The 26,971-nt window shown below is 38.8% G+C and overlaps 1 protein-coding gene across 4 annotated transcripts in view; it reads right to left on the bottom strand.

The window, feature by feature from the left end:
• The window catches only part of LOC130920156 (caskin-1-like), a 115,609-nt gene that overhangs the window by 29,585 nt on the left and 59,053 nt on the right, over window positions 1-26,971 (bottom strand). For 3 of the 4 annotated variants that reach the window (XM_057843106.1, XM_057843107.1, XM_057843108.1), the window contains exons 9-15: window positions 25,995-26,089; window positions 24,840-24,954; window positions 14,948-15,229; window positions 9,753-9,851; window positions 6,885-7,069; window positions 6,727-6,808; window positions 1,675-1,742 (exon numbers count right to left, since the gene is read on the bottom strand). In XM_057843106.1, coding sequence (XP_057699089.1) covers window positions 1,675-1,742; window positions 6,727-6,808; window positions 6,885-7,069; window positions 9,753-9,851; window positions 14,948-15,229; window positions 24,840-24,954; window positions 25,995-26,089 — 926 coding nt within the window. The remainder of the gene's footprint in view (window positions 1-1,674; window positions 1,743-6,726; window positions 6,809-6,884; window positions 7,070-9,752; window positions 9,852-14,947; window positions 15,230-24,839; window positions 24,955-25,994; window positions 26,090-26,971) is intronic. The other variant, XM_057843110.1, reaches the window with a different exon arrangement.

The raw sequence follows: 26,971 nt of genomic DNA, 5'->3' as shown, positions 1-26,971 counted from the left end.
TATGTAACATATTTTTGTATTTGAAGTACATTTTTTGTTCAGTTTTCACACTTCTTTCTGTAGGCGACAAAACTTTTGTCTTGCCAAAATTTGACCTTTATGTCTTCATTAAATGACAAATCTTTTTTCAGTGAACAAATATATTTTGTACATTCAACATCATTTTCGGGAGGGTCTTAGCTTTCGCATGAGCCATTTCTGAAACCAATTAAATAACTAAAAGTCAGGTTATTAGCAATTGTTTCTACAAAATGGATAAGCGACAAGACTTTTGTCAGGGACTGTACATGTCGACAACATGCCACCTCCTCCGCCCCCTTCGAAGAAGGGGATATTAGAAGTTTTTTTCGGCCAGTAGCAACCACTGAAAGTATTTTAAAAAGACGCCAATGTTGTGGAAGTGGGAAACACACCACTAATATTGCTACTGAAAGTCCAACCTGCATCAGAGTTAGCATAATATTAAACTGTGTGAACTTGCTAACCTGCCAAACTCGAGTAAGAAGCTGCTTAGAGAGAAGTGTCCTTCTATTTGAGTTTTCAACTGTTAATGATAATTAAACTGTGAGAAATGTAGTGAACTCTGCTGGAAACTATAGAACTAGAAAAACGTGAGCAAGAAGCTGCTTAGAGAGAGAGGGGTGCTGCATAACCTCATATGTTGCTCACACAACACAACATACACACAACAAAATCAAAACTACCTACAGTATGTACATACATTTTTTTTTTTTTTAATGGAATGCCGCGAGCTACCCACACTAGCGTTGCAATCGATTGATCAATCGTGATCGACATAATGAGCACCCCGATTTAGCATATCAATTGATTAGGTTCATATTCGTGGGAAATGTAGCTCTGACCCCCGTTCACCCAATCTATTTGGTCTTATTAATGTCCTATCCAAGCAAAAAGTGTACACGCAGGTTATGCTGTTATATCGTCCCTACCAATTTTGAGATCAAAGCCTTGCTAGCATGGCGCTATACATGATTTAATATTGTAAAATCATCAATTTTCAAAACACAATCTTTTTTTTTTACTTGATTATGATTCTCAGAAAATTATGTGAACAGGCTTGATTTCTAATCACATCATTAAATCGCGGACGCCCTATTTTTTAGTTTGAATAACAAGCTTTTACAGAACGTGGGTGAGCCAGAATTGCCAACAGAGGGCAGCAAAACCTTATTATAGTTATGAACAGCTTCTCATTTACAGTGCAATGTTGACCTTGAGGCAGTTTAGAGTTCAAAGGAGATTCAAACCGACCCTGTGAACACTGATCTACAGCTTCAGTAATACCATATAGTGCACTTGTTAATTCACAATATTGTTGTGCCACAGATGATCATAATGCCACTGTCAGCTGAGTGAGCTCATCCAATGAGGATCGAACAGAAGCTTCGAGAGGGGCCGCATGCTCGCTTCTATACAGATCTCAGCTTCATGCATCACACAGTGCGGCTGGCAGGTGCATTATGTAGAAGCGTGAAGATGCAAGTGGGGGACAGCAAGAAACTGACTACTTTGGGTGTATGCCACTCGGCCTATCGCCATGGCGACAGGGGGCGTTATAAGCATCCTCAGGTAAAAGCAGAGCGACAACACCCACCCAACATCATCTTGCCCTGACCAAAACAAAACAGCTTTAAATGGGGGGAAAAAACTCACTCTCCCATCGTCCTCCTCCGTCTTGCGCTCGAACGGCCGCTGCTCGTGAGCCATGGAGGTGGAAGAACCTGGAGAAAAAAAACAAAGAAAGAAGAAAATGAAAATCCAAACATACATGAGGACAGTGGCGGAACTTTGTGAACAGGGCCCCAGTGCGATGAGCATAAACGGGACCCCTCTCGAGTGGACAGTCCAACGAGAGCGGAGTGGTGCTAGTTGAGAACTATTTGTTCTCACCTAGCACTATAATAGTTAAAATAAAAGTGGCTGGCAGATATTTTAACACATTTTAAAAACTATATTACAGCTCCGCGCATCATCTCACCTTTCAGTTTGACCCTCCCCTCGCCTAACCACGCCCACTTTACACCAACAAACCACGCCCCTTAGAGACCTGGGCCAGGGTATGGTTGTACCCCCAGCACCCTCTAAGTTGCTCCTGCATTCAGGCATTAAACTACAGGTAGTCCCCGGGTTACGACGTAAGTATGACTTAAGTGATTTCGACTTTACGACGAGCAGGTAGTACTTCCGCACACGAGTAAAAGCGCATGTACACACGAAGAAGAACGTATTTGCGCACACAAAGAAGTAGACAGCGAGAGCCAAGTGTTATTTGACATGTGGCAAAATGGATTTTGTCCTGTGGCATTTTTTTTTTGCCATGTGGCAAAATGAATTTTGCCATGTGGCATTTTCTTTTTTTTTTTTTGTATCCATGGCATGGACATGCATAGCCGTCAATGGCATGGCCTTACTTGGGTGCCAGTCAATTGGCAACACGCTGTAATGTAAAGTGTATGGTGAAAAATCACAGCCACACATATTTTTTGCCATTTAAAATGAAGGGAAAATTTGGACATGCATAGCCATCAATGGCATGGACGTGCATGGCCTGCAAAAATGCCACATTACAAAAAAAAAAAAAATCAATTTTGCCACATACCAATAAAAAATGCCACATGGCAAAATCCATTTTGCCACATAGCAAAAAAACGTCACATGGCAAAATGGCCACATGGCAAAGAAGAAATGCCACATAACAAAATCCGTTTTGCTACATGGCAAAAAAATGCCACATGGGAAAATGAATTTTGCCATGTGGCTTTTTTTTTTTTTTTTTTGTATCCATGGCATGGACGTGCATAGCCGTCAATGGCATGGCCTTACTTGGGTGCCAGTCGATTGACAATGCGCTGTAATGTAAAGTGTATGGTCAAGAATCACAGCCACATGTTTTTTGCCATTTAAAATGAAGGGAAAATTTGGACATGCGTAGCCGTCAATGGGATGGACATGCATGGCCTGCAAAAATGCCACATTACAAAAAAAAAAACAAAAAAAAATCAATTTTGCCACATACCAATAAAAAATGCCACATGTCAAAATAGATTTTGCTGCATGGCACAGTCAATTTTGGCACATGGCAAAAAAAAATGCCACATGGCAAAGTAAAAATGCCACATGGCAAAATACATTTTGCCACAGAGCAAAAAAATGTCACATGGCAAAATCCATTTTGCCACATGGCAAAGAAAAAAATGCCACATAACAAAATCCGTTTTGCCACATGGCAAAAAAATGCCGCATAACAAAATCCATGTTGCCACATGACAAATAGCACTTTTCGTTCTCGGCCCTGCCTGAAAGAAGAGCGCATGTACACACGAAAAAGAACATATCTGCGCACACGAAGAAGAGTACATGTACACACCAAGAAGAACGTATTCGCGCACACGAAGAAGAGTGCACGCACACACACGAGGAAGAGCCATTTGCTTCCATGAAGAAGGGGAAAGAACTGCAAGCCTGCGCGCACATTTGTTGCTTGTGAACCATTCACAGAAGCAACACCTGTATATAACACCTTTGTACTGTTTATTGTGTGTTTTGAATTATGGTTGAATACTTCAGGCGAGTTGATGTGAGTGTTTTTGATGATGTGCGGATGCTAAATGATACATGCTAATCGTTTGTGTGGATTCTTTGCTGTATCAGCAACTAGTTATAAACCCAATTTTGAACTGCTGTTATTGAGGATGAAACTGATTTAATTTCATTTTTATTTTAGTTTCATTCTGAAAGTGTTGATGTCATGAGCAGCTGAATAACGTCAGCAAAACACATGGATGTCTGACATCATCATTTCGGAGCTTAGCTCGCTGTCTAGCTAGGACTCAGCTCTAACATCTTGGCAAGGACAGTACAATGACATATAATAGCATGTTTTTGGATGGTCATTTTGGGTACTTAGAGGGTTAATTCCGATTTACGCGGAAATTCGTGTTACCTCGCCAGTGTAGGAACGAAACTCATTCGTAACCCGGGACTACCTGTATACTGTTATTTCTCAAATCCTGGCCTGACGACATTTAAACGAGATGGGAGGAGACGTTTGATTGGCTGCAAATGGAGTTTGAAAACTCCACACCTACAACATACCAACACATACAAATTCATTTACCTTTATAGGGCAAGGGATTAATTTTGTTAATTAAAAAAAAACTTCATGAACCTCGTAAAGACCAGGCATCCACATACATGGAGGCTACAATTTGGGTCATGATGACCACAATATTAACATGTGATAATACAAACACATCATGCCAAAGAAAATGAAAAGAAAAAAATTGGCTCAGTGCGATGAAAAAATTTCTACAGTAAATTATTCATATTTTTTAAATGAATGAATACAATTCTAGATTACCGTATTTTTCGGACTATAAGTCGCACCTGAGTGTAAGTCGCACCAGCCATAAAATGCCCAACGAAGAGGAAAAAAACATATATAAGTCGCACTGGAGTATAAGTCGCTTTTTGGGAGGAAATTTACTTATAAAATCCAACACATACAACAGATATGTAATCTTGAAAGGCAATTTAAAATAAAAAATACAATAGAGAACAACATGCTGAATAAGTGCACAGTATGATAATGTTACATGATGCATGAACAACGAAGTGCAAATGTAGCTGATATGTTAACGTCACTATCAGGGAAGCTCAAATTTGAAGTCCAAGAAAGTGTTACCTCGATAGCTCGATTAAAGAAATGATTGCTTTGCTTCGCAGGCTTTATGAACAAGAGCTCTCGGGTACAAAATGATGTGACCCAGCCAGGAGCTGTGATCACCCAGAGTATGTAGAAGTACAATAGAGGCTGGACATTTATACTGTAGAAAGGGCGGTGCCGAAGCCAGCCGTGAAACAAAACTTACTACGAAACGAAACTCGTCATCTCACAAACCTGGGTATTTTTCCATACAAAAACATCTTTGAGCTGAGACCTTGAACACCGGTCCCGGCTAGAACGATGATAAGAAACCACAGTCCTCCCTTGTATTTATTCAGGGCATATTGAAAAACATAGGAACATAACAGTCCATATTTGGGCAAATGGTGATACAGTCTACAATCGACAAGGCCATGGGAAGGCACACTCAAACAGATTAACAATGACGCTCTATGCTACAATGTTCTCATGCAAGCATAACAAAAGCATACAAAAAATGATGTATTATGGTTGTGTTTTAAGCATGAATATAATTCTCTCACAGTAACATAGCTATTAAAAGTTATTCAGATAACTATAGCATAAAGAACATGCTAACAAGTTAAGCAAACCAGCAGTGTCACTCCAAAACACTAAAATAACATATGAAATGATATAATAATGTGTCAAGTTCAAAAATAGACCCTTAGGTAGACATTAGGTAAAATTACCCAAAAATAAGGAGAGAAGACACTCCGTTTTCTTGGCCAAGGAGAGCAAAGAGGGACTAGACAGAGAAATGCTAGATTACGCTGTATAGTCACCAAAATTGATCTAAGGAAAAAAAACCTCCTTGCTCTTTTTATTAGGGATTTGTCCTAACACAGAAGGGTGCCGCCCTGAAGGGAGGGGAAAGCAAGCTGGAGACACCTATGTGATTTTGGTTGGCTATGTGTGAGCATGTAGGTGGAACTAACTAAATACACGTGTGTAAGCAAGGGCACAGGTAAAGTGGTCAGAATGACCCAGACACTTCAGTTATGCAACGCTGCGGCCATGGAAGATGTCCTCGAATGTAAAATTGTCCTCGAAAGTCTAGAAGTCAGGTGCTGAAGATGTCCCGGAAGGTCTAGTTACGCAATGATGCGGCCATGAAGCAAGGCAGTTGTCATCCCGACCCTCTTTACTCTTTGTAACACTTAAAAATTATACTACAACCTAGTATAGCAAGCAATAATCATTTACTGGTTATATCAATAAGAAAAAATATGTCAATATGTATTATGTATGTATTAGGTATGTATGAGCACAAGCAAATATTCAATCAATCAAGCAAATATTCAATCAACCCTCGATAATTAACTCAACATAATGTGTTAATAATTTCACACATAAGTCACTCCAAGTCACACCCCCAGCCAAACTATGAAAAAAACTATGACTTATAGTCCGAAAAATACAGTAATTAAATGTTAATAAAAATAAAACAAATAAGACTGAAATGAATGAAATACAGAACTACAATCTGGTTATGACACGCAATAAGACATTTTTTGTTGTTGTTAATTTTGTGTTTTTTTTAACTCATTACCTTCCACTGACGTCCAGTTCATTTAAACTGTGAGGCTGGCTATGAATACTCATATTTCAGTACACTGCCAGCCTCTCCCAGTCAAAATAAACGCGTGCCCTATAAATAGTTAATTATAATTTTAAAACATTAATGTTAAAACGGTAAACTAACAGTAGAACAGAACACAGTTTGCGACCCCTACAACTGATTCGCGCTACTGAAGTAATGCTACTAGAGTCTGATTAGAGCAGACAGACGGCCTTTAGAGAGCTCAAATGATGACAAACGCGATTCGCATCACAGTGTGATATTCTATTTCCGAGCGTCTTGTGTTTGCGTGAAATATTTTGATCTTTCTGAATGGTTGCTTTTAATCACATCAGACAGAGCTCCATTTGGGAACCACCGATTGCCAAATGTGACTTTTGACAATAACAATGGGAAACACTGCGCCCGTGTTGCATTTGCGTGATATTTTGGCTCTTACCTGCTGATTGCTCAATGGACTGCGACTGCTCCAATAGATGCTCCTTGGCTTTTACTGACTGGGAAAGGACGGTTGCCAGGAGCTAAAAGAATAAGGGACGCATAAACAGTCAAGCACAGATACTCATAACAAGTGCTTCTATGCAAGGAAATTTGTACCTTAACGCCCTCCGCTTGTGCATTTAGACCCGGAGCGTTAAGGCCGTGCGTGTTGACTCCCGGCGTCGGTGCTGGATGAGGACTGGGCGCGGGTGTGGTCAATACGTGCGTGTTGCCCGAGCCTTGAAGGCTGCTTGATGACCGGGCGCTTCCGAGGCTGCCCACGCTGCCACTGCGTTCGCCCCCTAAAAACAAAACAATGTTTAAAGCAAATATTAAGAGTACACTGCTGTATATATACAGTGATCCCTCACTACTTCGAGCTTCAAACTTCGCGCCCTCAGTCCATCGCGGATTTTTTTTCAATTAAAAAAATTAATAAATAAATGCAGTATTTTAAAGAGCTGTCTCGATCTGATCACGTAGTCTCTCACTCTCCTTCCTGCCACTTTTCTTGGTCAGGCAGCGCACTGGAGTTGCTTATTAAAGTTAAGGATGATTAACAGACGTAAAGGTTTGATCTTGCCAGAGATGCTGGGAAGCTGAAGTAACAAAGCGTCAATCAGCGTTTAACTTGTTAAACAGTTGCTGTGGCAACTCATTGTGTGTAAGTGAGCAGCTTGAGCAGATTAGAGTGGACTCGCTGAATGAAGTATTTCATAAAGACAAGCATTTTTGTACTTTTTTCTTGTTTAGTAATAATTCGGTGGAACAGTAACATGTTTAAAACTAATCGTAATTACTGCATTACATTTGAAGTGCTTAAAAACCATTTATTCAATTAAAAAAATATATACAGTATACATACTCGTATACATATATAAATATATATACATATATATACAGTGGGGCAAATAAGTATTTAGTCAACCACCAATTGTGCAAGTTCTCCTACTTGAAAAGATTAGAGAGGCCTGTAATTGTCAACATGGGTAAACCTCAACCATGAGAGACAGAATGTGAAAAAAAAACAGAAAATCACATTGTCTGATTTTTAAAGAATTTTTTTTCCAAATTAGAGTGGAAAAAAGTATTTGGTCACCTAAAAACAAGCAAGATTTCTGGCTGTCAAAGAGGTCTAACTTCTTCTAATGAGGTCTAACGAGGCTCCACTTGTTACCTGTATTAATGGCACCTGTTTTAACTCATTATCGGTATAAAAGACACCTGTCCACAACCTCAGTCAGTCACACTCCTAACTCAACTATGGCCAAGACCAAAGAGCTGTCAAAGGACACCAGAGACAAAATTGTAGACCTGCACCAGGTTGGAAAGACTGAATCTGCAATAGGTAAAACGCTTGGTGTCAAGAAATCAACTGTGGGATCAATTATTACAAAATGGAAGACATACAAGACCACTGATAATCTCCCTCGATCTGGGGCTCCATGCAAGATCTCACCCCGTGGCGTCAAAATGATAACAAGAACGGTGAGCAAAAATCCCAGAACCACACGGGGCGACCGAGTGAATGACCTACAGAGAGCTGGGACTACAGTAACAAAGGCTACTATCAGTAACACAATGCGCCGCCAGGGACTCAAATCCTGCACTGCCAGACGTGTCCCCCTGCTAAAGCCAGAACACGTCCAGGCCTGTCTGTGGTTCGCTAGAGAGTATTTGGATGATCCAGAATAGGACTGGGAGAATGTGTTATGGTCAGATGAAACCAAAATAGAATCTTTTGGTAGAAACACAGGTTCTCGTGTTTGGAGGAAAAAGAATACTGAATTGCATCCGAAAAAAGCCATATCCACTGTGAAGCATGGGGGTTGAAACATCATGCTTTGGGGCTGTTTTTCTGCAAAGGGACCAGGACAACTGATCTGTGTAAAGGAAAGAATGAATGGGGCCAGGTATCGAGAGATTTTGAGTGAAAATCTCCTTCCATCAGCAAGGGCATTGAAGATTGGACGTGGCTGGGTCTTTCAGCATGACAAAGATCCCAAACACACAGCCAAAGATCCCAAACACACAGCCAGGGCAACAAAGGAGTGGCTTTGTAAGAAGCATTTCAAGGTCCTGGAGTGGCCTAGCCAGTCTCCAGATCTCAACCCCATAGAAAATCTGTGGAGGGAGTTGAAAGTCCGTGTTGCCCATCGACAGCCCCAAAACATCACTGCTCTAGAGGACATCTGCATGGAGGAATGTGCCAAAATACCAGCAACAGTGTTAGAAAAGCTTGTGAAGAGTTACAGAAAACTTTTGGCCTCCGTTATTGCCAACAAAGGATACATAAAAAAGTATTGAGATGAACTTGACCAAATACTTATTTTCCACCATGATTTGCAAATAAATTCTTTAAAAATCAAACAATGTGATTTTATGTTTTTTTTTTTCACATTCTGTCTCTCATGGTTAAGGTTTACCCATGTTGATAATTACAGGCCTCTCTAATATTTTCAAGTGGGAGAACTTGCACAATTAGTGGTTGACTAAATACTTATTTGTCCCACTGTATGTGCGTGCATGACGCACGTACATAAGTCTTATGAGTGTGCGTTCTATCAGTCCATATAAACTTTGAATATAAGACTAAACGGGGATTATTAATGTCTGTTATTTCTGTCCTCTTTTTGGAAATCAAAATACGATCACCCTGGAATGACATACTGCCAGAATGTGTAGTTATTTGTTTTGATGTGTCTCCGCATGCGGGTCAGTTAGCTCAGTGCGTGTTGGGCTCAATGGACAAAAGCAGTCTGAACGGGCACGCCAAAAAAACAGATATGACAAAAATCGGAATTGTGCATTAAGACCTGCAGTATGAACATAGCCAAAGTGACCCTCAAATTCAACAGAAAGCGACCCGCGGGTGTTTACGGACTAAAAAAGCAAACATCCCCATGCAATTTCTCCTGAAATTACATTTTCTAGTTTTAAGTAATTTTGTTACATAAAAACTCAATTAGCAGGCCTGGAGTTTACCTGCAAGCGGTTTGCGGAGTACCCAGATGTCCTCGCTGGTGCTGCTCTGCTGGCCCAAAGTAGGAGAGCCCTGAGGACTCAACTCGGTGGTCCGCGAACCTGTCACACATGCAAAAGGACAGACTCGTCTAACTAAACATATTTCACTAACGGTGAACTCCTCTCCACTATAGTGTATTAAAAAGTAGAAAAAGTCAACATTTTGAGATGAGCTGGATTTCCGCTTGAATTAGTCATGAAATGTGATATTAAGTCTCAATGTTTTCATGTTTTTAACCCAACATTGAAAAATGTGTGTAGCTTTAACCAACACATACGGTCACGTCACATTTGTCTCAAGGTTGGCTAACTCCTGACATTAGCTAATGAGTTTATATACTTTTCCCACTCCTTACTAACGTTTGCTTATTGTATTAAATGTTTGGAATTGCCTGTGTAAAACCTGAGTGCTACAAATAAACTAGCCTTGCCTCTAAAAACGAGAAAACTCACTCTTTAGTGGTCAGGGGTGAAAGTGGGCCAGAACGATCAGGAACGCAGTTCCGGTATAAGATTCAGGGCCGATAAGATCAAATTCATCTACCAACATCAGATTTAGGGACAGTTTACATGGCGACTCTGCGACACAAAGACGCAATGACTGAGTTGCGGACTCGCCTCGCGTGCATTTGGTGTCGGCGAAGACGGAAGGTGAAGACGAAAAATTCTGAATCCTGCCTCCAAAGTGGAAGAATCCAATTGCGGGGGGTAGAGGGGGGCTTCCTGGGCATGCATATCAAAGGCTCTTGCGACGCGAGACAGTGTCGTTAACGTCAGCACTCCTACACGTCACATTGGGCGTGCGTAGCGGTGCTACTAAACATTAAAAACAGCAAATATGGCGGAATGTTGGCTTTAATTTACAGTTTTAATAATATTTTTAAATTAAATATGTTGAACGTTTCAATTTGTGTGCCTTTTTGAACAAAAGAAAAATGACTTTGCTTCGAGTGGGCGGTCATATTTATTTTCCGGGCTGAGGGAGCTTGGTGGGGTCATTCTCTGTCGCCCAGTAAATCTGCACTGCCCCCTAGGGCCTGGCATGAATACTACATCATTTTCAAGCGGAACATTTTTCGTATTCTCGGAGAGTCACCATGTAAACGGCCCCTCACATACACAAGTGTTAACAACAAGCATAATAAAGTGCTTGTGTAGCGTAATCCATTTCCACCAATTTTTTATTATTTATTTTATTCCACCGGTGGCATGGAGGTTTCCGCAGCTGCTGCAGTTATTCAAATCTGACGATGATGAGTCACGTCAATGTGCGAATGCACGCAGCAAAGGAAAACGCCTCGACTCATTTATCTGTTCAATTGGCTGACATACTGACATTTGATCAGCGGAGATAGCTCGGATTGGTTCAAATGTGCATGTTTTCTGGAGCAGGAAAAAAAAGGTTGTTGAATTGATGCGACAAAAAAGGGGAATTCAACATAAAATCGATCAAATCTTTAAGAGCAACGAAAGAGTTGAGGAGGCTTATTTATCATATTTACTTTTATTTGCTCTGATGGGGAGGTTCAGAACATCTTAGCCGTCAATGTGCACTTTGGACTTATATTTGTTCATTTATGTTAGGCTACTTATTCATTTTCTTATTATTTGAAAAAGTCATTGTTTGCGCGATTTTCAAAATATATTCCATTTCACTCTGCATAATATAAGTCATTTGTACTTATTTTTCTGAATGTATGTTACTTATATCTTTATTAGTAAAAAAAAAAAAAAAAAAGTAAATGTTTACATTAACTTCCATTTTAATATACATCCTATGTTCTTAAGTAGTTAAAATTGAGTTTTGGCATTTAGTATGTGAGGAAAAGAGGGAAAATAAAAATAGATGGAGGTTGGGGTTATTGATGTTTTTGTTAACTTTTATTTTGCAAATCATTGAAAAAATACAATTTTGAATGAAAATCAGTTTTTGTATGTGTTATAGAAATAATTGTGCGAAAACAGTTTTCTATGCATTTCAGTAGTTTAAGAGGTTTGACCCCACTCCCCCTCCCCCAAAAAACTGAAAGAATAGATAAATAAACAAATAAAATTTCTGGCTCCGTGGCGACCTTCACGTCGGGGAGTTCCGGCAAGAAATTCTAGCCACTTTCACCCCTGATTGTGGTTTAGTTGAAGATTAGAACACGTTTTTTGACTAATTTATGCAGAAATCCAGGTAATTCAATTTTTCCTTTTTTATTTAACCAACAAATTGTACTTGCAAAAATTCCTACACATATCTGGCTGCATGTTTTCTTCATTCACTGGCCATTTTATTTGGTAAACCTCCGCCTCAAACCTCACAATCTACAAAAAAAAGCTGTTAAAATTTGACTCATGTTATGAAATAGGTATCAATTCTAAAATGTAGCCATTATGAAGGTTTTATTTTAACACAGTGTGCAACTAGTCTGTTTCCAATATTCTGGTTACTTGTGTTGGCTATGTGAGAGGGTCGTAAGCATTTGAGTGTCATCTAGCCCCCCCCCACCCCCCCTTCAATACATATTTCTGCTTGGCATATATTAATCTTTACATAAATGTTTAAATTAGGGCCAGATATTTTTACAATTCTATGGCATCATTTGACATTGTTTTTTTCAACACTCTAAAATAATAAAACTAGCTGTTAGCCATACTAACATTAATAATCGAAGTAGCAATTATTACATTTCTCAAGGAAAAAATTGATAAAGGAGAAAAAATAACGAGAGTCAAAGCATTTGGAAATTATTATTTCTCAAATTGTGGCCTGAAGACATTTAAACGGGATGAGGAGGGACGCTTTGATTGGCTGCGAATTGAGCCTGAAAACACAACACTATACGTACTGCTGCACTTATTAACCTGTAACCAAGTGCCCCAAAAAAATATTTCTTAAATACATGGCGTAATTAATTTATTTACAATACTCCTAACTCATTTTATTAACCCTTTAAGTGCTAAACTCGACAAAATGCAGGTTAATTCAACAATTTTTTATCAAGTTAACATTGTTAACTTGAACCCTTTAAAGCAACACTAGGTAACTTTTCAGTTTTGGTTGATTTTGTCCACGCAGGTGGGCAAAAGCGGTAGGGTTTTGCTTTAAGGAAGAATGCGTTTTCCATGAGGAAAGGCGCACAATGTCATAAAATCCGGATCTTCCGCTCGCCTGCAGATGGATTAAACGAAATTTCTGTTTCCAGCGGCTGAGTGAAGGATGAATAGTAATGAGCTAATGAATCCAGTTGTGACTAAACAATAGCATATGACGAAGTTGATAAAAAGAAACATTTGATTTTGTACCTTATTCCCCCATCGGCCTTCTGACTCCCCACGACCTCCCACCCGAACTCGTCAGCTTATTCCCCCACCGGCCTTCTGACTCCCCCCGACCTCCCACCCGAGCTTGTCAGCTGACAATCAACCCCGCCGCCATGTGTGACATGAGTCGGGGTAGTTTTGTGTGATTTTTCGGTTTCGAAAGGCGAGAAAAAGGAGAAGCCGCTCGGTTCGGGTTAGCACGTCGGTTAACTGTCACGCCTCCTGTTTTGTGTATGCTCTTTCTCTGTCTCCGAAGCCGGGGCAGGGCAATGACAAAAGCCGGACTAACTCCGGTGGCATGAAATACCGTTCCGGAGGTTAAGAAGTCGGCAGTTTTGACCATTATGCACTCATTTTGCCCTGTCGTACTGAATAAATGTATTTTTAATATTTCATATTCCATTTAGCACAAGACTGTTATTTGTCATGACCATACCACATACCATACGTGGGGAAAAATACTTAGATAAAAAGAATATCCTGAAAAATATTGGAGTAGAGAGATTTAAACAATGATGAAATTTTGCTGCTCTCTGTCGCATTTTCCTCTTTCTGAATCTTCCCCCTCAATGGGCTGAATTGTAAATCAGCTGAAATCATTACAAGAGAGTTAGTTATGGTGTGCCACAAGGATCGGTCCTCGGGCCCATTTTGTTTACGCTGTATATGCTTCCTCTAGGTAATATCATCAAAAAACATAGCATTAACTTTCATTATTACGCTGATGACACACAACTGTATTTATCAATTAAACCTGAGCAGATCAGGCAAGTGGTCAAACTAAGCACCTGCATCCGAGATAGAAATACCTGGATGAGCACTAACTATCTTCTACTTCACCCTGAAAAGACAGAAGTCTTTATAATAGGCCCGAAAAGTGTGAGAGAGTCTTTAGCTGCCCAGATAGTCACTCTGAACAATGTAAGTGTAGCCTCCAGCACCACAGTTAAAAACCTAGGAGGTTTATTCGACCCTGACTTATCGTTTAAAGCTCACATTAAACAAACCTGCAGAACGGCCTCCTTTCACCTGCTCAACATAGCCAAAATTAGAAATATTTTTTATCTAAAAGTGATGCAGAAAAATTAATTCACGCGTTCGTTACATCCAGATTGGATTACTGTGACTCCCTACTTGCAGCTTGTCCTAAAAGTTCACTAAAAGGTCTTCAGCTAGTCCAAAACGCAACAGCAAGACTTTTAACAGGAACCAATAGAAGAGACAATCTTGTGATTCAGGGCTTTACAAATAAAATTGAATTGAATTGAATTACCCTGCCGATCATCCAGCGGGGGACGCTAGAGCGGTATAATGACAGGCGGCGCTAAACGGAAGATTAAAAAACTAATTTCTTGTCATCTGCGCTTTGCCAAATATATCGTCGAATTGTCTCAAAATATGATTTTAATTCACATAATAATGCTATTTAAGATGTATTTATGCTGTCACAGGCCCTTTAAAGGGTTAAAGTTAACTTGATAAAAAATAGTTGAAATAACCAGCATTACCAAATTTGTTCCTGAAACTGAAGTTCAGTTTACTTCAAATTCAAATACTTCAAAGACCTACTTAAAATTTGGAGTTTAAGGTGTTTTAGGACTTTTCTATCAAAATTTAAAATTTCAAATGAAATGGGTTGACTTTTTTGTAAAACATGTACTTTTATGACGTGAGCAACAACAAGAAAATCTCAGTTTCAGCATGTAAACACAAAAGTGAAATGTCGCTTCTCTTCCTTTTACTTGTATGTGGCCCTCAATAAAAGAACCCTGACCTTAATATTATGCAGAAGGTGACTTATTGAATAAATCTTAAAAGGTTATTATGAAGTGTACTACTGTATGTACCTGTCTGACTTTGCTGCTCCTGAGAAGTGGAGAGAGGAGGAGGAGTAGAAAGAGGAGGCGGAGGAGGAGTGGAGAGAGAAGGTGGAGAGATGGGAAAAGGCACGTACCCGAACGAGGAGAAGCGAGGGAGGGATTGTGCGTTTGAGTGAGGGGTAGGAGGGGAGGGCAGGTGCAGGGGGAGAACCTTGGTGGGGGGGTACGAGTGTCCGTTGAGCGAGCCAACGGGACAGGGGTTGGGCCTGCGCAGTAGAAGCGTGTGGCACTGTTGGGAGGGGGACAGACCTGGACTCGAGCCAGGAGGATGATGAGGAGAAGGGAAGTGCAAAAAAGAGATGCAAAACAACAACAACAACACAACACGACAACTCATCAGTCCACTTAAAAAAAAAATAAGATAAAGTAAGAATTCATCAGAAGAAAATGTATGAGAAAAGAACATATCCATATATCCACAGGGAATATAGTCATAATAGGTCAATTAATAGCACTGTAGCAAGAAAGGAAAAGGTCATCAAAAGCATGTATCTCCAAATTGTTCGAGTTTTTTATCCATTCAAATGTCTCTTTTTTACATTGTAAGTCTCACTACAAAACTAAATTGTGCAAACTAAATTCATGACATTTCAATTCCAAACAATAATTTAACAAGGTATAAAAATGTGTATGCAGTTTAAAATATCACTTTCATCATTCATCATCATAATTTCTATCATTTTTACAAGCTCCTAACTGACTGAGTTATGTTAGAACTGACGTGATAAACCTGTCTTTGTCATGAACATTATGTTTTTTCTGCTTGTCAATGTGAGTGGCTGTTATGGATATTAAAAAATATATTACTATATTTTCCAGACGAGAAGTCGCACCATCAAGAAAGGAAAAAATATATTCATACTAGGGCTGTCAAAATTATCGCGTTAACGGGCGTTAATTAATTTTTTAAATTAATCACGTTAAAATATTTGACGCAATTAACGCAGATGACCTGCTCAGACAGATTTAAATGACAGTACAGTGAAACGCTCACTTGTTGTGTTTTATGGAGTTTTGCCGCCCTCTGCTGGCGCTTGGGTGCGACTGATTTTATAGGCTTCAGCACCCATGAGCATTGTGTAAGTAATTATTGACATCAACAATGGCGGGCTACTAGTTAATTTTTGGATTGAAAATTTTACAAATTTTATTAAAACGAAAACATTAAGAGGGGTTTTAATTTCTATTACTTGTACTAACATTTTTCTTTTAAGAAGTACAAGTCTTTCTATCAATGGATCGCTTTAACAGAATGTTAATAATGTTAATGCAATCTTGTTGATTTATTGTTATAATAAACAAATACAGTCCTTATGTACCGTATGTTGAATGTATATAACCATCTTGTGTCTTATCTTTCCATTCAAACAATAATTTACAGAAAAATATGGCATATTTTATAGATGGTTTGAATTGCGATTAATTGCGATTAATTACGGTTGATTAATTTTTAAGCTGTAATTAACTCGATTAAAAATTTTAATCGTTTGACAGCCCTAATTTATACAGGTAGTCCCTGGGTTACAACGTACTCCAATTATGCGATTTCGACTTTTTTTTTTTTTTTTTTTTTTTCAGGTTGCATAAACAGTACCTTATTTTACCTCACGGTATCTTATTTTTTTACTTTATTTAAATGACGTGTTCTGTCCTCACTTAACGTGACATTGTTCAGCTTTACAGACAGCATATAAGGGAACTGTGCTTTTTGAAGCTTTTTACTTCCTTCACGTTTGACAATTTATAAAGCTGTAACACACATACAGTGGGGCAAATAAGTATTTAGTCAACCACCAATTGTGCAAGTCCTCCTACTTGAAAAGATCAGAGAGGCCTGTAATTGTCAACATGGGTAAACCTCAACCATGAGAGACAGAATGTGGAAAAAAAAAACAGAAAACCACATTGTTTGATTTTTAAAGAATTTTTTTTCCAAATTAGAGTGGAAAATAAGTATTTGGTCACCTACAAACAAGCAAGATTTCTTGCTGTCAAAGAGGTATAACATCTTCTAACGAGGTCTAACGAGGCTCCACTAGTTACCTGTATTAATGGCACCTGTTTTAACTCATTATCGGTATAAAAGACACCTGTCCACAACTTCAGTCAGTCACACTCCAAACACCACTATGGCCAAGACCAAAGAGCTGTCGAAGGACACCAGTGACAAAATTGTAGACCTGCACCAAGCTGGGAAGACTGAATCTGCAATAGGTAAAACGCTTGGTGTTGAGAAATCAACTGTGGGAGCAATTATTAGAAAATGGAAGACATACAAGACCACTGATAATCTCCCTCGATCTGGGGCTCCATGCAAGATCTCAACCCGTGGCGTCAAAATGACAAAAAGAACGGTGAGCAAAAATCCCAGAACCACACAGGGGGACCTAGTGAATGACCTACAGAGAGCTGGGACCACAGTAACAAAGGCTACTATCAGTAACACAATGCGCCGCCAGGGACTCAAATCCTGCACTGCCAGACGTGTCCCCCTGCTGAAGAAAGTACACGTCCAGGCCCGTCTGCGGTTCGCTACAGAGCATTTGGATGATCCAGAAGAGGACTAGGAGAATGTGTTCTGGTCAGATAAAACCAAAATAGGGCTTTTTGGGTAGAAACTCAGGTTCTTGTGTTTGGAGGAGAAAGAATACTGAATTGCATCCGAAGAACACCATACCCACTGTGAAGCATGGGGGTGTAAACATTATGCTTTGGGGCTGTTTTTTTCTGTAAAGGGACCAGGACGACTGATCTGTGTAAAGGAAAGAATGAATGGGGCCATGTATCGAGAGATTTTGAGTGAAAATCTCTTTCCAGCATGCAGGAGCATTGAAGATGAGACGTGGCTGGGTCTTTCAGCATGACAATGATCCCAAACACACAGCCAGGGCAACAAAGGAGTGGCTTCATAAGAAGCATTTCAAGGTCTTGGAGTGGCCTCGCCAGTCTCCAGATCTCAAACCCATAGAAAATCTGTGGAGGGAGTTGAAAGTCCGTGTTGCCCAACGACAGCCCCAAAACATCACTGCTCTAGAGGAGATCTGCATGGAGGAATGGGCCAAAATAGTGACAGAAAACGTTTGGCCTTCGTTATTGCCGACAAAGGGTACATAACAAAGTATTGAGATGAACTTTTGGTATTGACCAAATACTTATTTTCCACCATGATTTGCAAATAAATTCTTTAAAAATTAAAGAATGTGGTTTTCTGTTTTTTTTTTCCACATTCTGTCTCTCATGGTTGAGCTTTATCCATGGTGACAATTACAGGCCTCTCTAATATTTTCAAGTGGAGAACTTGCACAATTAGTGGTTGACTAAATACTTATTTGCCCCACTGTATGTACACTTACTGTATGTTCAAAATGACATGCATTTTAACAATAAAACACTTGACACAAAACAATTGGTGTTCAAACGGCCTTCTAATCTGATCAATATGCAAATTTAGTAGATAAAATTTTCTAATTTGACAAACAAAAGTCCTAGCATAGCAAATCGCTCACACGTTACTCGACAAACTGTGGTTAAAAACTTAATTACAAATGCATATGTGATGGAATGACGGTGCTGTAGTCTTAATGGTGCAAGCGCGCAGCCATGTTCCCATTTCTGAGGAACACTGGCAAACTGGCGTCATCGTGTCCATCTTTAATGCAAATAACCTGCTTTTTACAGCAATCATACAATTGTGAATGGTGCCAGATTCTGGTGCCTGCAACGCATACACAAACATATATTAGCTGAAACAACTTACAGCCTAATGTGGGTCAAACCAGAGTGCAGCAATCCTTTATCCATGTCAGACGTCTGCGTCTGCTACTAAAACAGGGGTCCCTAAACTACGGCCCGCGGGCCGAATACGGCCCGCCTCCACATTTGGTCCGGCCCCCTAAACAATTTCTTTTTTTTTTTCCCAATTGTGTTATTTATTTCCTGGCTTTTTTCTGTAAAGAACCCAGAGAGGGTTATTGGGTTATTATCTATTTAATTTTTAGTGTTACTATTATATCATATTATATTAGTATATTATATTATTATTATTATTTTAATTGTATTTCATTTACTTTTGTTCCGTGAAGAATCCAGAAAGGGTTATTTGATTGTGGCTTTCTGAAAAACAATAAATTTTTACATTTAGGCACTCCTGCAATCGTCACACCTTTTCTGTTACAAACTGACCCCGGCCCCTCATAGGAAAAGGGAAAAGTTATGTGGCCCTCACAGAAAAAAGTTTGGGGACCACTGTTCTAAAGCATGCAAGTCCAGCCCTGTTAAGGTCAATATAAAGTAAGTTTTTGTTTGAGCTAATATGTTTTTTATGCATTCATAATTTAGTTTATCGGGGTATTTGGCCGTTTTTTTTTTTTGTAGGAATATGTGTTTTAACAATTTGTTAAGATCATTGTGATAAAAAACATTAACATTATATGGCATTTAAGATAGCGGCTAAGATCAGGTATTTTAATTTATTTTAAAATGAAAGTGCAATTCTGCGTAGTTTGAACAGACACTCAGGAATTTTATTTTGTATTCCCATTTAATGCTCTTTTGAACGTGCAATCTTAGCAAGCCTTTGTTTGACATCTCCTAAAATTGATTCTGCTACGCATTAAATCCTAATTTGATTACTCGATTATTCGAACGAACAAATTGATGGATTAATCGACTACTAAAATAATCGATAGCTGCAGCCCTACTAACAAGTTAACCAACCATCAGTGTGACTCCGAAACACCAAAATAACATGTGAAATTATATGACAATGTGTTAATAATTTCACACATAAGTCACACACCCGAAAAAACGGAAAAAAACTGATTTATAGCCTGAAAAATACGGTAATGTTCAGTGTTAACTTGCATATTTCTGAATCGGTACTCAAACGAATATGTTTTTTGAATGAAAGCGTATATAAAATTTGGAGATAAATGCTTTTTTACTGTGCCAAAGTGACGTATGAACAAGCAGCACAAGCATGCGTAACAGTGGCCTTCATCACAAAGCATCACACAAGGCTCTCTCTCTTCACGTGAGCACCCCGGTCACGTGACCACAAGACCAAGAATAGACTTTTCGTTTGACATGCGATGAAGCTGCCGGCAACAATTGTGTCAGCAAATCTTGGCACACAAACACACTGGAACCATTGCAAAATGTAAAGTTGTAATGTGCCACAAAGCATCGTGCTGGGGTCTCGAACTCAATTTATCCAGGGGCCGCTTGATGTATAGTCTGGGTGAGTATAGGCGACATCAAATATACTACAATAAAGTTTTAAATATTAAAAAAAATAATACACTCTTCTAAATCAAACTCAAGGCCCGAGGGCTAGATCTGGCCCGCTAAATCATTTTGTGTGGCCCGCGAAAGTAAATCATGTGCATCGACTTTAAGTTTATGACTGAAATAAACTTTAAATAAAATTTTAAAAATGAGATGTTAGATAAATATTATTCACAGGGTATTTTTCTTTTTCTTTTTGCCAATGAAACAACATCACATAACAAAACACATTAACCCCCTTCAGACCCGCATTTTTTCTGCTGGGCATAAAAATTTTTTTTTTAAATCTGTGATGATTTTTGTTTAATGTTAATGTGTTTTAAAAGAGAAATCAATCAATCAAATCAATCAAATTTATTTGAGCACTTTACGTAATCCATTTTGAAGTTGCATTTGGTCAGCCATTTTCAAAGAGCCAAAAAGAGCAAAGAGGGCCAAACCTCATTATTTGGTTTCGATGGGTAAAGTTTCATCCAATCATCTCCCAGAAGTGGCGAAAGCAACTAAATTCAGTGTATTTATTGATTTAGAGACACAAACACATCATGTTCTTCAGCAGCTTGCTTAGGTCCGAAGGGGTTAAAAAAGAGAATATGTACTTAGTTTTCTCCATTTTTTTAATTTAATGAATTATATAAATTAGGGCTGTCAAAGTTATCACGTTAACGCGCGGTAATTAATTTTTTTAATTAATCACGTTAAAATATTTTACGCAATTAACGCACATGTCCCGCTCAGACAGTATTCTGCCTTTTGGTAAATTTTACAGCAAGGCTTTTTGTGCTGTCTAACAGCGAACTCTTGTGGTTGCTTTGCGACATGGTTTATTGTTGTCTTGCCAGTTCAATATGGCTGCAGGACGTCTCGGGCTGACGCCTACGTTGTAATGTTGTGCTTATATGATCCTTGGACAAGATTTGTCCGTAAGTATGGTTGTTGTAAATAATGTACATATTATGTTAGTAAGCGAAATGTTATATTTTCTGTATGAGACGCTTTTTGTTTATGTTTTGTGAACCTGTATAGCGTGCTAAGCTAACGTTGTTGCTAATGCAATGCTTGTGTACTTTTTTTTTTTGTAATTTTACCACGGTCTAAAGAGGACAATGGTTTGAGGCCATTTTATTAATAAATCAGATGAAAAAGGAAGAAGTCTGATTATTAAGGCGTCGTTCACTAGCTGTCTAGCTTTGGAAAAAGTAGACGCTTCGGAGTGAGGACAGCATAGACAGATTTAAATGACAGTAGAGTGAAATGCCTACTACAGTCCTTATGTACCGTACGTTGAATGTATATTTCCATCTTGTGTCTTATCTTTCCATTCCAACAATTTATTTTACAGAATATATATATAATTTACAGAAAAATATGGCATATTTTATAGATGGTTTGAATTGCGATTAATTGCGATTAATTACGATTAATTAATTTTTAAGCTGTAATTAACTCGATTAAAAATTTTAATCGTTTGACAGCCCTAATATAAATTAAATGTAAAAGAAATCAGAAAAAAATTGCTGTTTAGAGGCTCCAAAATGGGGATTTGTACAATTTTTAAGTCTCTAAACGATTCAACTTTTGTTAACGCATAGCAGGTTGACAAAAATGAAAACGGACATTAGCCTGAGCTATGTTAGCTTGCTCTGTAGTGATGAATAAAGATAAATAAATTTATGAATTAAAAAAACAGGTCCGCACAAACAATTTAGATGTCAGGTAAGGAGACCCAAACACTGTCCAGCAGGCCAAAATTAGCCCCCATGCTACAAGTTTGAGACCTATCTCATGGCGTTTTCTTTAACTGATTGACTGTCATTGACGGTGATGCATGTCAAATCCACGTGAAGTGGTTAGACTTGCAGGGATCATTTTATTAGGAACATATTAATGTCATTTCTATTAATTTTCATAGGAAAAATTGATTTGTGTTATGTAACTACAACCACAATTATAAGCATTGTTGTGTTAGTTCTTCCACATGAAAAACTAATCTCTTGAGATCTCTCTTTTATAGTTTCTGGAGCTGTATCTAATCAAGTATCAGGTGAGTATAAAAACAAAATTGCAAATAAATTACATTAGTAGGTGGTAGAGTTGTCCGATAATTACTTTTTTAACAAATATCCTGATATTGTCCAACTCCAAAATTCCGACACCGACATACAGTGGTATGAAAAAGTATCTGAACCTTTTGGAATTTCTCACATTTTTGCATAAAATCACCATCAAATGTGATCTGATCTTTGTCAAAATCACACAGATGTAAAAACTGTCTGCTTTAACTAAAACCACCCAAATATTCATAGGTTTTCATATTTTAATGTGGGTGGCATGCAAACAATGACAGAGGGGGGAAAAATAAGTAAGTGAACCCTATGCCGAGGGAGACTTAAAGAACAATTGAAACCAAGTTTCACCAAACAATTTAAGTAAATTGTTTGCCCAATTACTGATAAGTGTTTTAAAGCTGACCTACCCACTATAAAACGGACACCTGGTAAGAATTGTATTGTCTGATGTGCATCATGGCTCGGTCAAAAGTGCTGTATGAAGACCTGTGACCAAGGAATGTTGATTCGTATAAAGCTGCGAAAGGATACAAAATCATCTCTAAAAGTCTGGATGTTCATCAATCGACAGTCAGAGAAGTTGTCTACAAATGGAGAGAGTTACGCATTGTTGCTTCTCTCCCAAAGAGTGGCCGTCCACCAAAGATGATGGCAAAAGTTCAGCGCAGAATACTCAGAGAGGTAAAAAAGAACCCTAGAATGTCTTCTAAAGATTAACAGAAATCACTGGCACAGTTCAATATCTCTGCGTACACATCAACTATATGTAAAACTATGGCCAAGAATGGTGTTCATGGGAGGACTCCACGGAGGAAGCCACTGCTGTCCAAAAAAAAAAATTGTCGCTCGTTTAATGTTTGCAAAAAGGCACTTGGACACTCCACAGAAGTTGTGGCAACATATTTTGTGGACTGATGAAACCAAAGTTGAATTGCTTGGGAGTAACACACAGCATCATGTGTGGAGGAAAAATGGAAAAGCTCACTAACGTCAACACCTCATCCCCACTGTAAAGCACGGTGGAGGGAGCGTCATGATTTGCGGCTGTTTTGCTGCCTCGGGGCCTGGACAACTTGTAATCATTAATTGAAGATGAATTCAAAAGTTTTATCAGGATGTTTTGCAGGAAAACCTGAGGCCGTCTGTCATACAGTTGAAGCTAAAAAGAGGTTGGATGCTGCAACAAGACAATGATCCAAAACACAGAAGTAAATCAACTTCAGAATGATTTCAGAAGAACAAAACACACCTTCTGGAGTGACCAAGTCAAAGTCCAGACTTGAACCCCATTGAGATGCTGTGGCATCACTTAAAAACAGCAATTCATGGCAGAGATCCAAGGAATCTGACTGAACTACAGCAGTTTTTTAGAAAAGAATGGGCCAAGATTAGTCCTGAGCAATGTGCCAGACTGATCTGCAGCTGCAGGAAGGATCTGGTTGAAGTTATTGCTGCCAAAGAGGGGCTACAAAATATTAAATGTGATGGTTCACTTACTTATTTTTCCCCTTTCTGTCATTGTTTGCATACTCTCCTCATTAAAATATGACACCCTATTATTGTTTTGGGTGTTTTAGTCACAGCAGACACCGTTTTTTCATCTGTGTGATTTTGACTAAAATCAGATCACGTTTAATGGTGATTTTATGCAGATATGTGACAAATTCCAAAAGGTTCAGATACTTTTTCATACCACTGTATCCGGTCATGGACATATGCACATATTATTAATTGCTAATTGTAACGTGATGCCCCACTGTATGCTTTAATAATTATAATGCTCACACAACAAATCGCAAGCATCTTGGTTTGGAGACATATAATGGTCGATAAGCATAACTGCTGTGCTAAACTGTGAACACCTTATGTAAGAAGGCAACTTTAAAGGCAACATGCGGATTGGCCCAAAACCGATAATGAAAAACCGATGTTGATATTATCCGATATCATTTTAAAATGCTTTTATCGGCCGATATTATCGGCTAACCGATAATATGCGACTCTAATAGGAGGCAATGAAACGTTTGCTTTGTGATTCAGACCTCTGTAGAGCTTACAGGTTCAACCATAGACCGTATATAATAATCATTAACTGCCAATAACAACAATAGATGTCCAATTCATTTACACTGGGAGCCCTGGCTGTGAATACGCATCTTTCAGTGCCATTGACAGGGGCAAAATTCATGACGAGCAAACAATGAGTTAATTTTTTTATTTTTATTTATTTTTTAACTTTTGGCATCACTTTTGATATGTCCTTTTCAGTTTACAGTCTATGGTTGTATTCACCGGGTAGGATGGAATAATAGGAGAATTCAATGTGAGAGGAGCAAATAAGGGTAGAAGTGACAAATTTGGAGGGAAAAGCTATGATTCACATGTTAAAATGGCCAATGATGTTGTAGCTGTCTACTACTAATGATCAGCTAGCGCTACGTAAAAAGGCTGCCGAGCACACACACACACACGCACACACACACAGCTGTGGTGTGGGTGGTCACCTGCCCTCTTGATGACTTCCACCATGTTGGACGGGAAGTAGCCCACGCGGTCATTTCCTGTGCGGTTATCGTGAATGCAACCTTTCCACCGACCGTCGGAGTGCTGCTCTAAAACCTGCCGACACAAACAAACTGTTATTTAAACACCACTAATGTGCGTCATAACCAAGGGCGTAGGTTTGGTCTCAACATTGGTAGGGACAATATAACAGTATAACCTGCATGTACCGTAATTTTCGGACTATAAGCCGCTACTTTTTTCCTATATTTTAAACCCTGCATTTTATAGTCCAGTGGCTTATTTATCGATTAATTTGGGTTAATAGGCGTCACATGCATCCGAGCATGCATTGCAGCACTACAGACGTAAATAACAATAAAAATTCATGTTCTTTCCTGATTATTTATCCATTTACTGTTCCAGTTGTTTCATTAATTGCTTGTTATGGTATTTAATAACACTTTATTTTTTACAGTGATATCAGACAGTCATATTTATGCCACGACACTATCATGGTCATTACTGAATGCTTATGTCATTAGGTGTGATCCGGAAAATTATGTTACTAATTCCATTTATGTCCAGTTTGGATCTTTTACATCCATTCAAAATAAAATAATTTGCTAAATAACACAAAATGACATCCGTTATAAGCATTCATTAATGCTCATGACAGTGTCATGTCATAGAAATGATTGTCTAATGACAGTCTTATGGAGCCACTGTCAAATAAAGTGTAAATATTTAGCAATTAATGAAACAACTGGAATAGTAACTGAGTAAATAATAAGCACAGAAAATGAATTTTGATTGTTATTTACATCAGCATTTATTCAGCAAGTGAAATGGGAAGTCTAAACATAATGAAAATAATTCACTTAATAATGGTAGGGTCTATTCTGTCCTTAAAAAATATGGAAATACAATCGAAATTACTAATATAACTGAACTCATCCTATAATCCAAATAAAGTGGCTTAAAAATTGGTGGGGACAATTTGAGCATCCTGAAAAGTTGGTAGTATTATGTCCCTATCGTCCCTATGCAAACCTACGCCCTTGGTCATAACCAAATCTGATTAATTTGCCTCATTTTAACCCCTTTTAGAATGTGCCAATGCTAGAATGATATTGCAGTTTGCAGTTGTTTTGTACCGTGATAATGTCTCCAGCTTTGATGTTGAGGCTGGTGAGGTCGTAGTTGTTGCAGTAATCCTTCAGCGCTCGCACCTGCATGGCGGCTGACGCGTCTGCAATGCACAAGTAATGCTGAGCACAGTCGGGCGAGATGAAACGGTTGGCAAAGGAGGATTTACACTCTCATATCAAAGAAAAAGCTCCTTCTGTTGGGAGTGCTATCATTTTCATTATGTGCAAGAACAAAAGGTGTCAAAAAATCTCCTCCCACATTAACAGTTCACATCCATGTGTTTAGCTGTAACGTCCTAAGACAAATCTAAAAATTAAAATTTCAAATACAACTAGGCCTGCAAGCAGGACTAACGGGCCCTCGCATTTTGGCGCAATTCAGACGTCATGCAACTTGGACAGCACGCAGGTCAGGGTAGTAGCAGATTGTCTCCTACTCATCATCTCATGAGCACCTAACACGCTCGAAACTCGGCCTCTTGTTTTGGGATCGGAAATACATTCTCACACCTAGGAGAAAAAAAACCTATTGAAGAGTGTCCTAGAAAAAAGGAGGGGGTACTGAGCTGTGCAGCTACGCCCTTATTCAAAACCAAAATGAATCTTCTAATTGAGCCAATTCGACCAAGTGTGCCAAATTTCGTGGTTTAAGCTAAGTCCCTGAAGAAATCTACTTCCTTTTAACGGTAAACAAAAGGTCGTCACGGCAACAGAAAGAGACCAATGGCCTAAAATGTAGTATTACAAAAGGTCTTGTAACTACACTGACCAACCTGAAAAGAACTGGACATGTATAACTAAAATGAGTGACTTTCTGTTGCCACAAGTTGGCGATGTAGGGTTAATGCAAATGAGGGTACAACTCTCAACAAGTGCGGGAAGTTTGGCGCAGTTATGTTGTATATCTGCCTAGTTATGACAGTTCAGGCACCTGAACACGTGTCTTAAGGCTCCCCTGATGCAGGTTTGAGGTCAATTGTTCA

Source organism: Corythoichthys intestinalis, chromosome 8 (assembly GCF_030265065.1).
Source record: "Corythoichthys intestinalis isolate RoL2023-P3 chromosome 8, ASM3026506v1, whole genome shotgun sequence".
Classification (NCBI taxonomy): Eukaryota; Metazoa; Chordata; class Actinopteri; order Syngnathiformes; family Syngnathidae; genus Corythoichthys; species Corythoichthys intestinalis.
The sequence above is the reverse complement of the archived record's forward strand: the minus strand, read 5'-3'. Positions and strand labels throughout refer to the sequence as shown.